The sequence below is a fragment of the Gymnoscopelus braueri genome, assembly GCF_963280865.1.
Source record: "Gymnoscopelus braueri genome assembly, chromosome: 19".
NCBI classification, from domain to species: Eukaryota; Metazoa; Chordata; class Actinopteri; order Myctophiformes; family Myctophidae; genus Gymnoscopelus; species Gymnoscopelus braueri.
Genome location: NC_137621.1, coordinates 46,564,147 through 46,576,863, shown reverse-complemented (window position 1 = coordinate 46,576,863; position 12,717 = coordinate 46,564,147). Strand labels below are relative to the sequence as shown.

Here is a 12,717-nt window from a genome sequence, read left to right as displayed (position 1 = left end):
TGGTACCTGGAAACGGCCTTGTCCTTCGTAAAACGCCGGCTCGGTTGCGGTCTGTAGAAGCCCCGAACGCGGTCGTTACACAGAGTGGGGAGGCTAACAAGCTGGTGTTGTCCTAGCGAGGCAAGCTAAGCTAGAACAGCACCGCTAATAACCTGTTGCTTAGTGTGTTAAGCCAACAAAACACTGCCTGACTAGAGCGACGTTATACTAGCAAAGCAGCTAACGTAACTAACGTAGCTAGTCTGGCCTAACTCACTCACTCTCCCTCGTCCCTGTCGGCTTCCTCCCCTGGTAAACGTTCGTTTGGCGACGTGCTTGAGCAGGCGCGGGAACCTTGGAGGAGGGAGAGGGAACGCCGCTAGGCTGCTGCCTCCGGTGGGGCCCACCAGACACAGCAGCAGTGGGCGATGGTGTGCCGTAGCCGCTCTGCAAATGGAGGGTCCCTCCACTCACGGAGGCAACAGCTTGTTTGGTAGCATGGTGGCGCCGCGGCCAGCTGGCTACGCTATCCGGAGGCACCACGGCTGCCGGAGGGCCCATGGTCTGAGGCCGCACGCGGTATGGGCCACCACGCACGGCCCTCGGGCCAGTTTCGTCCGCACGGTGCGTCTCGGGAAGGGCCGCTTGGCCGGCTGCATACGAGGCCTCACCACTCGGTTGTACACCGCCCCATCCAGCCAGAGTCTCGCTCTAGCCAGGCGGGAGTTAAGGTGCTTCAAGAGAGAATTGCAGTCGATGCAGTACCCTGGTACGTTGCAGACTTGGTGAGGGTCGTCGCCGGCGATGTAGTGAGCGTAGCCCGCGAGATCACAGCACTTGCGAGGAGCCTCCATCGTGGTACAGCTAGCGTCGAGTGTTAAGCTAAGCTAAGCTAGGCTAACACCGGTCCGAACAAAGGGCTAAGCTAACCGGCTTAGCGGCTAACTTAACCCGTTCGGGCTAGCTTGGAATGAATGGGGAGGAAAACTAATATGATAGAAAGATTGAAGAATAGCCGCGGGAGCGTGCTAAAAGAAGATTTAACGAAAAGAAAGCCCGTGGGGGATACAAGTATCTCCGCTTTGGGTTAAAGCTGGTTTCCTGATCAAAATAAATCTAATCCACTGTAGTATGTATTAATAGCCGTGCTGCATCTGCTGCAGAGTAGCTGAAAGAGGAGGAGCCACAGTCACGTGAGGGTTTTATACCCCTAGGACTTCCGTCCGCGTGACATACCCTTCACAGCCAATGAGATGGCCCGGGAGTTTATTGTATGTAGCTCTGTGCATCGCCGGGGGGCGCTGATATCCCATAGTGAGTATGTTACGGAGAATTGAAGACAAACTATACTCTAGGCCTAGTTACTCATAGCTATTCATCTACCAGTCCTGGAGACCACATGAAACACAAAGGACATCAGTTGGAACATTGGCAACACAATATGATGTGTAGATAGTGTTCATGTTTTCAATATTTTAGAGATGTTGGGTTTTATTTAAAGACTAATGTCAAGTGTTGCACTGTTTCAAGCATCAGTACTATCTAGGCTGTTAAGGACATGCAGTAGAGGAAGAGGAAACTGTGGTCACGTGGTTAATGATGGTGTGAAGATGATGATACTTCTGTTTTTTAGAGCATTACATATAGTCTTAGTGTTGACTCTGAACTTCTTTCATTTGTGTGTGTGTGTGTGTGTGTGTGTGTGTGTGTGTGTGCGTGTGCGTGTGCGTGTGCGTGTGCCTGTGCGTGTGCGTGTGTGTGTGTGTGTGTGTACATCACTGAGAAATTGTCGTGGACAATGCATAAAGACAGTGTGGTGCGGAGGTCTAAGTAGCACTGTACCACCTCAAACAGCTGGGAATATTAAAAGTCTCATAGCAGCAGAGGCGGACAGTAACGGAGTAAATTGACTTGAGTACTGTACTTAAATACATATTCTGAGGATCTGTACTTTACTTGAGTATTATATTTCTTATTACTCTTACTCGAGTACATTTCTAAGAAAAATATTTTACTCTTACTCGAGTAAATGTCTACAAAGGGTAAAAAGTAATCGTTACTTTGGGCTCGCTCAAGAAAAAAAAAAAACTTTCCCCCCTAAAATGCAATTGGCCACAAGCTGTGTTCGTCAAAGAAGGAAACCTATCACAGTACATGCTCTCCACTGGGATCTACGTAAAAGCGGAAATACATCATCCAGGCCCGCCCAGCATCCATATAAGATAACGCCGGTTACCCACGTTGTGTTGTTTATCAACTCTAAACAAGACGGCGGCAGTAGGAGTAGACGAGAGCGTTAACTCCGTCTCCGACTCTGATGATGATCAGCAGCTGCATGGGGCTGAGAAACTACCCGAACACCCATGGCCTTATCTATATGTTTGAATATGCGGGGGTGAAAAACCCGGACACAGACAAAAAAGCATCAAATGCTTACTGTGTTTAACAAAGACAAACTACATCTCTGCTTTGAACAACTCGTCCAACCTGAAGAAACACGTTTACGTAACGGATGACTTTCACCATGTTTTAATGTGTCTCGGGTCACATTTCAATGCCACCTGTTGTGAGAATGTGAGTGTGTTGATCAAACTGCATTTACAGGAGGTGGCCGTGTGTGGTTGTGGTTTTATGCGATGGGCGATGAATGAATTGGCTTTTATAACGTTATTTGAGCTAAATATTTGTCACTTACTTCACTTTTCCAGTCGACCCCCTTGCTTTGTTAGGACACTGACACATGTCCTTAGTTAATCCATTGCCAGATTACTGAGAAATGCTGTTAAAATAGCACCAGATCCAAAGGGAAGGTAGCTCCGAGGTGCTTAAGCAAGCTCTACCCCCTTGTTAAGCCTTTCTGTTACACTTGGTATGCCATAAATAAATATATATTATGTTAATCTAGTAATCATACTAGTTCAAGGTTTGTGTATTGTTCTTGTATGGGTGTATAGCGGTGGTTCTCACCCCCGGGGGTTCCAGGGGGTCCCCAGCAAAAATGTTACGTTAATTTTAACCATTATTTAATACTTTTGGCTACTCGAAAATAGCAGATCTACAAGCTCATAGCCTGTCACTTCATGCCACGCTATGAGCTTGTAGATCTGCTATTTAAAAAAAAATTGTGAATAGCTATAGCCTACTATATATTTTTTTAAAGTGAACATTTCCCTGGCACAAAACCTTTTCAGATGGGGGTCCACGGCAAAATACATATCAATTTAGAGGTCCTTGACATGAAAAAGTTTGAGAACCCCTGGTGTATAGGAGTAAAACATATTTACTTCTGGTTCCTAAGTCATTGTTGTAGCAGCAATAAACATACTGTGTATATACCAGTGGTTCTCAAACTTTTTCATGTCAAGGACCCCCACAATGATTGATTGATTGAATACTTTATTTAGAAAGACATGGACACAGTACATGGAAGTGATATGTATTTGGCTGCAGACCCCCATCTAAAAATATTGTGTGCATGGGATTTTTCAAAAATAACAGATCTACAAGTTCAGAGCATGGCACTCGGTGCCCTGCTATGAGCTTGTAGATCTGCTATTTTTGAATAGCCAAAGTATACAATAATGGTTAAAGTGGTTAAAATGATTGTGATGCTTTTTTAACTAATTTTGCAAGGATCCCTGGGGTCCCTGGACCTCACTTTGAGAACCAATGGTATATACACCAATAATTGAATAATCAAATAATAGATTTGGGGATAAAAATTGTGGAATGTAAAATCCTGAAAGTGACACAATTCTCAAATGTGTTCAATTATTTATTTATTTTTAAAGCAGTCTCCTACCATTTTCTGTTAACTTGTTGATGCTAATCTGTGTTAACTATTTTTAACTGAAGTTATACTGTGTCGTTTTACATCAAAGGTGTGCGAGTGTGTGGTGTTATGCCTTTCCATACTAGAGACAGACAGGTCAAATATTGTTGTGGTACTGTACTGTATATGCTATTCTTCCTGTGGAGTGGTTTCAACCGTTGAGTTCTTGAAAGAAGAGATGTAGTTTGTTTAGGAATTTCTTCACTGCTCCTCTCAGTGAAGGGGAGATAGAAAATGCCCTGCCTAATGTCTGTGCACCACTGAAAGCCTACTGTAGGTGCAAATGATGGCTTTACAATGTCCATTTACTGTATGTGTGGACACTGTTATAAAAATGTTTTAAAAGTTGTTTTCATTTCAACTGTAAAGGGACCACCTGCAGATACATACATGCAGGCTTGTCACAGCTCAATTCCATTATCGCACTCACTGTTTGTGATGAGTCCCATTTCCTCCAATATAAAGCCTTCTAAAAAATTACAAAATGTGTTCCTCTACTCCAGCTGTTACCTGATATTCTTGAACATGTGTTCTAAAAATGACTGTACTGTGCGGGGAGTGTTTAATAAAACATGAAAATGACAACCTCTTCGATCCCATTAATTTCATTTCTATGTTTTTATAGGCATTTCTGCAGGCTTTGTATAAAGTAGTGGTTCTACGAGCAAGCACATCAGTGCAGGTGGTTTCAGAGTTACTTATCTGAAACAAGAGTTACAAGGTCTTATACATTTATTGTGAAAAAATTACAGCAATTCATTGATGTGAAAAATAAGAAATTTACTTTTACTTTTACTTAAGTATTTTACTTAAGTGTTTTTAAAAGCATGTACTCTTGATTACTTAAGTACATTTAAAAGCAAGTACTTTTTTACTCTTACTCGAGTAACATTTTGACTGAGCTACTTTTACTTGTAGTGGAGTAAATTTAACCAGGGAGTATCTGTACTCTTACTCAAGTACTGGGGTCGAGTACTCTGTCCACCTCTGCATAGCAGGTCCTGAAATCCTTCTACCTGGCTACCACTCAGAGCGTCCTGATACCACTCCCAGGACCAGTGAGCCCTGTAGAGGCTGCTGCTCTCCGTAGAAGTATAAAGTATTGAAAAATGAAATACTCAAGTAAAGTAAAAGTACCACAAAATGTTTCTTAAGTACAGTACATGAGTAAATGTACTTAGTTACTTTCTACCACTGGTGAACAGCGAATGGAAAAAAGCAGAGAATAGTTTACGGTCTAAAGTGCAGCAGGTAGATATGAGTGAATAGATGTGCAGGAGGGCTCAGTGTCTGTTCAGCAGCCTGATACCTGTCTGTGGAAACTGTCCCTTAGTCAACTTAGCACAGCATTTGATACTGTAGTATCACCTACCTGATGTTCATATTCTGTATGTTGTTGGTTTGTCTGTTAATAGTACATGATTTCTAACTGCATGTCATGCTCTTCACAAATGTGTCCACCAGAGAATGCTAATCTAACTCAATTATACACACTTCCAGGTTTGCTTGTCAGTTTAACTGTCATGTTAGCAGTGACAGTGGTGGGCCTGCTGATATTCTACATAAAGACAACCAGAAAACCACAAGGTACTGTACATGTATACACACGCATGCACACTCACTCACTCACACACACACACACACACACACACACACACACTCTATAGGTAATAGCCCTGCCTGTAGCCCAGAAGCCTAATATCTCCCTTGGCCAGGGGGACTGAGAACAAAATGCTAACATTTATAATATCAGTTGGATGAACAAGTTTTGCATATTTCCAGTCGCCGTCCTCAGTGCCAGTAACCCCACTGAAGATGATGGAGAGGTGAGCATTTTGATTATTTTCATTATTGTCTCCGCCAGGCTGAAAGGCATGGCGAGAGAGTATGTTTTGCACCCTGTCCGTCCGTCCTTCTGTGTGTGCGTGAGTGAGTGTGTCATTCTGTCTGTGTACAGTTAATCTCCGGCACTGTTGGCTTGATCGCAACAAAACTATGGGTTACTAGCGTAACCCCGGTTCTATGAAATACGAAGCGAGAGGTCTTGCTATGGGAGAGCGTCTAACGCCAACACAGAAGCCTTTTCTTGATATACTTCCAGACAAGGTCCCTTTTGGCTGGATTCTGATTCGCTCCCCTGACCGGAGGTACCGCCCTCTGCCTATATAGTCAGGGGGCGGATCTTAATTCAGTCCTTAGACAGACGAGAAGACTTCCTCTTCTCGTCTGCCTTTGAACAAGGGGGTCTTTGTGAGACCTCTTGCTTCATATTTCATAGAACCGGGGTTACGCTAGTAGCCCATAGTTCTATATTCAGTACTCCGCTCCAGGTCTCGCTATGGGAGAGGGTTGATAAACTCCCTGATTGTAATCCTGAAGTTCCCTTGAATTCTATCAGCCCAAGGCATGTCAATGCCTGGAAGTGACACATATAACCGTATGTGCCACCGGGGGCGCAGTGACGTCTAAGCTGTAGAACCTGGTCAAGGTTAAGGGGGCGAAGCCCAGCTGGCTGCATCACAAATGTCCTGAATAGAGACACCTCTAGACAGGGCCCAGGATGCTGCCATACCCCTCGTGGAGTGTGCCCTCAAACCCACTGGGGGCAGCACACCACTGCTGGAGTAGGCCAACTGAATGGCCTGCACAACCCAGCGGGAAAGTGTCTGTTTTGAGACTGGTTTACCACTCATGCGTGGCGTCCAAGCCACAAACAACTGGTCCGACATCCTTGAAGTCTCTGACCTGTCAACACCACCCGTCCGTCGCCCACACCAAACTGCATACATTCACCCTGAGTAGACAGGGCGTGAAGATCACTCACTCTCTTAGCAGTAAATAAGGTGAGTAGTAACGCAGTTTTAAGCGCCAGATGCTTCATGTCAATCTGGGACAGTGGTTCGAAAGGTGCCTAAGATAAGGCGTCCAGCACCAGACCGAGGTCCCAGGACTGTACCAGGGACTTGGATACTGGCAAAAGACGTCTCGCCCCTTTCATAAACCGGCTCACTAGGCGGTGTTGGCCCGGGGTGTTACCACCTATGCCAACGTGACACGCCGAAATGGCCGCCAAATAAACCTTTAAGGTGGCCTTAAAATTAAGCTTTAACGCCCTTCCTTTGTCCATTAGGTCCTGTAGAAAGGACAGCATGACCGTCAAGGGCGCCAGATAGGATATGGTGTGAGCATCCTCGCACCATAACTAAAACCTGTGGCATTTCCCAGCGTAAACGCTACGGGTGGATAGGGCTCTGGCACTTAGTATAGTCGCGATGACTTTCGTATGCTATTATTTACCACTGTTACTGAACAAACACTCTATAGCAATGATTACTATAACAATATAGAGCTATTTACCACTGTTAATGAACAAACACTCTGTAGCAATGATTACCATCACAATATAGAGCTTTAACCTTTTAACAATTTTTTTGTTTTGTTTTGACCAAAACATATCACTTAGCCTACTTTTTAATGAACAGCACTGCTTCCACTTTTGTATTTTGCCACTTCCCTGCTAATTAACACATCTTTCCAGACTTAATTACTGTTAGTATTATAATTACTGTTTGTATTTATTAATATACATATATAAATGTATTAAGTATTGTATTCAATTCAGTGCATCTAGACTAAAACAAAGTATTTCTCTCCTTTCATTGTACCTGTATAATGGATGTGAAAATATCTCTTCAACCTCACTGAACAGGGTACATTTTGTCGACTAAAACTATGACGAAAAATGTTGGTCGACTACCTTTTTTCCCTGATGAAAACTAATTAAAAACAAAATAAAAACTAAGCTATGATGACTAAAACTATGACTAAATATATATTACAATGTCCTAGTGGAGGGGCTAGTGGAGAAGAGATCCAGCAGAACTAAGACATTTGTCATTAGTCATAAGTCATTTGATTCTTGGTTGCGTGTGGGTGTCACGCTCCAAAAATAGCAGATCTACAAGCTCCATCTGAGCTTGTAGATTACTCACAACGTTCTGAGCTTGTAGATCGGCTGCTTTTGTGTGACAGTGTAGTATGATGAAGTATGGTTTTATACTCTGAGAGTTACAGACCCATAAGGGTCCATTCGTACACTCTCAGAGTTACATTATAAATCTATAATAAATCTATAATACATCTTTAAATAAGATTGATGATATGATCTTAGATAGATTTTTTGGTGTAAACTCTTCTCTTCCGCAGAGTGGAAACTTCTAGAAGATAACCTGCACACACAGAGTTGACCACATGTCCTACATAAGAGCAGTTTGTGGGTGTTAAACTGTGTATGTGCGTGAGTGCGTCAACAATTCTGAGAATTTAAATTGAATATGAATCCATACCCCCTGCCTTGGACACACACGCGCACACACACATGCGCATATACACATACACATACACATACACACACACACACACACACACACACACACACACACACACACACACACACACACACACACACACACACACACACACACACACACACACACACATTTCTCATAAATTAAAAAAGCCCTCCCCCCGGACAGGAAACGGATAAAGTGGGTTTCCTGTTTTTCAGTTTGTGGGTTTTAACCTTTTTCACTAAACTTTTAGAGCAGAGTTTCTCAAAGTGCGGTGCAGGGACCCTCTGGGTTCCATGAGCGTACCCTTACAGGTCTGTAACTCTGAGAGTGTACACATGGAACCAAATGGACCCTTACAGGTCTATTTGGTTTGGTAATGATAATGGTAATCTAGGATTATAGGTAAACCAAGAACCTATCCTCAGTCTAAACAGTATAATTATCTAAATTACCTTTGCATATAGACTGCATGGTCGTCAAGGCTAGGGCAAGTGCTAAGGCAGTTAGAACACTTAGAACTGCATACTCACTCCCAATCTTCCGCCGTAATCTGAACACTCGCCTCTTTAGATTCCACCTCACCTCTTATAAATGCCTATATTGTAAATTGTAAATTGATGTAAGCCAGTCTCAGGTCACCCCTGTAAATACGTTATTATTTTATTTATCACCCCTGTAAATACGTTATTATTTTATTTATCACCCCTATAAATAAGTTATTATTTAATTTATCACCCCTGTAAATAAGTTATTATTGTATTTATCACCACTGTAAATAAGTTATTATTTTATTTATCACCACTGTAAATAAGTTATTCTTTTATGTATCACCACTGTAAATAACTTCTACACGGCACCCCTGGAATTACATTGTTACTTTATAGCACCTTACATGTCATATTACGCTACATAAATATGTAGCGTAATATCTACTTATACATTTGGGAAATCCCAGAGCTTCCGCCACCCACACTGACGCCACACTGATTTCATTGTTTTGGGATAAACACAACAACAACATATCACATGTCACCACAACACTAGTAGTCCAGTACCTTAACCCTATTTTTTTACATTAACGATACAAACTGATAATAGCGCCACATTTTGCATGAGGCTTCTTTAGGACCTACTGATGGATTCTAGCCTTGGGTACCAAACTTTATTTTGAATATTTTCCATACAATTAGGCTTATCAATATCCATTAAAAAAAACAGGCGATTCACTTTTTGGCCTATAACTCTTGAACTGTAGGTCATAGCATAAAACAAAAAAAAACACTTTGTTCCCTGGATCCCTTGGATCATGACTCAACTTCCCATAGAGATCCCACCCCTTTTACAATTTCAAGATTTTCCGCCATTTTGCGTTATCTTCAAAACACATATTTTGATATTACTCCTACAAATGTTGTCCTAAACTCACACAAATCGGCACACACTCTTTGTCTTTGGTCATGTGATCAAGATGTATCAGGCCGATTTTTCATATTCCCCTCGGATTGGCTACGATTGGCTTCTGAAATTTGTGGGAGGGTCCGTTTGGCAAAAAATTGCACAAATCATGAACACATGCAGCGTCCTATCTGTCCTAATTTTTTATCATTGATGGGCTACTAATAAACGCAGAGCCAGTGCGATTTCACTCCACCCATAGGGGGCGCAACAAATTCTATAAATGTTACTGTTTTTGCACCAAATTAAGTACAAATGGTCTTGTGAGTCATGTGACAATGACCGTCCAACAGGATTTTGATATTCCATACTGTTTTCCTGTAATTGGCTTCAAAGAAAAAGCATTTGATGATTATGCAGATGATGTTTTCATCCTTTATATCTGCTGAAGCAGCTGCAGGAAACCAAGCAGTTGGATGTTGTATGGGACATATATATCCCAGATAGTTTGAAGGAGTCCACCCACGAAAAGAGAGGACAAGGTGTTTGCAGGAAAGTGCAGGTCAGACAAAGCTAACAGGCAATTGGATGGATTTTCTTTGTTGCCGCAACAAATAGGATGGAGCTGTTTGCCTTTTTGACTTCAAGGACTGAAAAGTTCAACTGGCCACCATCCAAAGCTGTGTATGTCGTTTTCTGGTTCCAGTACAATGAACTGTTGCAATCATGAGGAGGCAGACACCAGGATTCTGGTTCATGTTCGGCATGCACTGGAGCAAGGAGCAAAAACTATCCTTGTGCGTACTGTAGACACTGATGTCATTTTGCGCGTTTGTTCCATGATTTAGTTACGATTCCTGACATCTGCTAGGCTTTTGGCATGGGCAAAATACATATTTTACCACATCAACAACATGTGTAAGTCTCTGGAGCCACAATCTCATGCTCTGCCTATGTTCCATGCATTGTCAGGTTATGACATCTACTTTCCACAGTAAGGGTAAGAAGTCAGCTTGGCATGCCTGGCAAGCCTGATGATGTCACAGAGATACTTGTCAGTCTGGCCAAACATCCCTTCCAGCTGCTGAATGTGGACAGTCAGCAGTTCCAGAAGCTTGAGAGACTGACGGTTATCCTGTATGACAAATCCAGTCCTTTGATCAACCAGACTAGAAAATAACTCTTCTGTCATGGGAATAGGTCAATGGAGAAACTGCCACCCACCCAAGATGCACTACTTCAGCATGTTAAGCGGGCAGTGTATAAAGCAGGCATCTGGGCGACCAGCCTACAAACAGAACAAGTTATTCCTTCCCCACATGAGTATGGATGGACCAAGGAAACTGAGGCATGGGTGCCAGTTTGGATGACAATTCCAGAAGTCTCCAGAGCATGCAGAGAGCTGATCAAATGCTCTTGTAAAGGGGTCTGTTCCACCTGCAAATGTGGCAAATCGACTTAGGACTGTTCTCCACTTTGCAATTGCAAATATTGACTCATATGACCATTTGTACTTAATTGGTGCAAAAACAGTGGCATTTGTAGAATTTGTTGCGCCCCCATATGGGTGGAAGTGAAATCGCATTGGCTCTATGTTATTATTGGATAAATGATATGAATTTGGGACAGATAGGACACTGTGTTTATGATTTGTGCCATTTTCTTCCAAACGGACCCTCCACAAATTCAGAAGCCAATCGTAGCCAATCTGAAGGTAATATGAAAAATCTGACTGATATATCTTGATCACATGACCAAAGACAGAGTGTGTGCCGATTTGTGTGAAGTTTGGATACAAATTTGTAGGAGTAGTAGCAAAATATGTGTTTTGAAGATAACGCAAAATGGCAGAAAATCTTGAAATTGGAATAGGAGCGGGACCTATATGGGAAGTTGTGCCATGATCCAAGGAGTCCAGGGAAAAGATTGTTGTTGCTATGACCTACGGTTCAAGAGTTATGGGCCAAAAAGTGAATCGGCCTGTTTTTTTTAATGAATATTGATAAGCCTAATTGTATGGAAAATATTCAAAATAAAGTTGGTACCCAAGGCTAGAATCCATCAGTAGGTCCTAAAGAAGCCTCATGCAAAATGTGGCGCTATTATCAGCTTCGTATCGTTCATTTTGCTAAGGTACCCCACTATAGCCACAATGTGCGACATGAATTACGGGTGCTACTTTTCATTGCTCACTACACATTTTCCTCCTCGGAGCAAATCAATTCTACTCACCAAATTAGCGACCACACCGGACGGTGAACACACTTTAGCACCGTTTACCGTGAGCACACCCCGAGTGCCGACGGCCACACCCGACGCAAAACGAGGCGGCCGCCATTGAAATCTGTCCCAGCTCCAAACAACAACACACGCGAGCCCATCGCTTCTAACCCCGCTAATGCTTTAACTTTCGCTTTGCTAATGTCTCTATCCCACCACAGTCCACGCTAATATGTGCATCATTTTCCTGGCATGCAATACATTATTAGCCGCGACAGCGTCTAAACGCAGCCTCGAACACTATCGGCTCGCCAGTCAGTCAGGATTGCCAGGTTGGAGAAAAAAAAGCACCAGAAACAAGGTTTCATAAAAAAACAAAAGCAAGAGGGAGCAAGACGGTGGATATATATAAATAATATACATATCAATATGGGGTCTAAAGGGTACTAGGTTACTAAGTCTAAAGGGTAAGAGGTTAAAATGAAGTGATATTGATCAAATCCAAATATCAAAGTATTCTGGCGGCACCCCTGGACACCCTAGGGTGTCACGGCACCCACTGTGAGAAACCCTGGTCTATAATATGCACTGCTGCATAAGGTTGACCTTATTATACAGTTATGTAAGCAACACCGCTGCAAAAGGCTGACCTTATTACACAATGATGTAAGCAACACAGCTGCATAAGGCTGACCTATACTGTAGATTATACTGTGATAATCGCATTGTACTGGAAGGTTTCTGAACTGTCCACATCCACCAATGAGACAACAGAGTGAATAGACCACCCATAAATTTTGGACTCTGTAGCATGCTGCCATCTGGAGTTATAACTGTTTTAAAGGCCGCCAATAGGAAGACAAAGGGGGCGGAGCTTCAGAAATTACAGCTCGTCCCTATTGGTGGTCCTAGTCCACATACCAAATTTGGACTCGGTAG

At 42.8% G+C, this 12,717-nt stretch overlaps 1 protein-coding gene across 1 annotated transcript in view; it reads left to right on the top strand.

Moving 5' to 3' along the window:
• The window catches only part of LOC308074820 (uncharacterized protein), a gene marked incomplete at its 3' end in the record, with an annotated part of 383,670 nt that overhangs the window by 6,510 nt on the left and 364,443 nt on the right, over nucleotides 1-12,717 (top strand). The window contains exons 3-4 of the mRNA XM_080414319.1: nucleotides 5,312-5,398; nucleotides 5,594-5,637. Of these exons, the coding sequence (XP_080270445.1) occupies nucleotides 5,312-5,398; nucleotides 5,594-5,637 (131 nt within the window). The remainder of the gene's footprint in view (nucleotides 1-5,311; nucleotides 5,399-5,593; nucleotides 5,638-12,717) is intronic.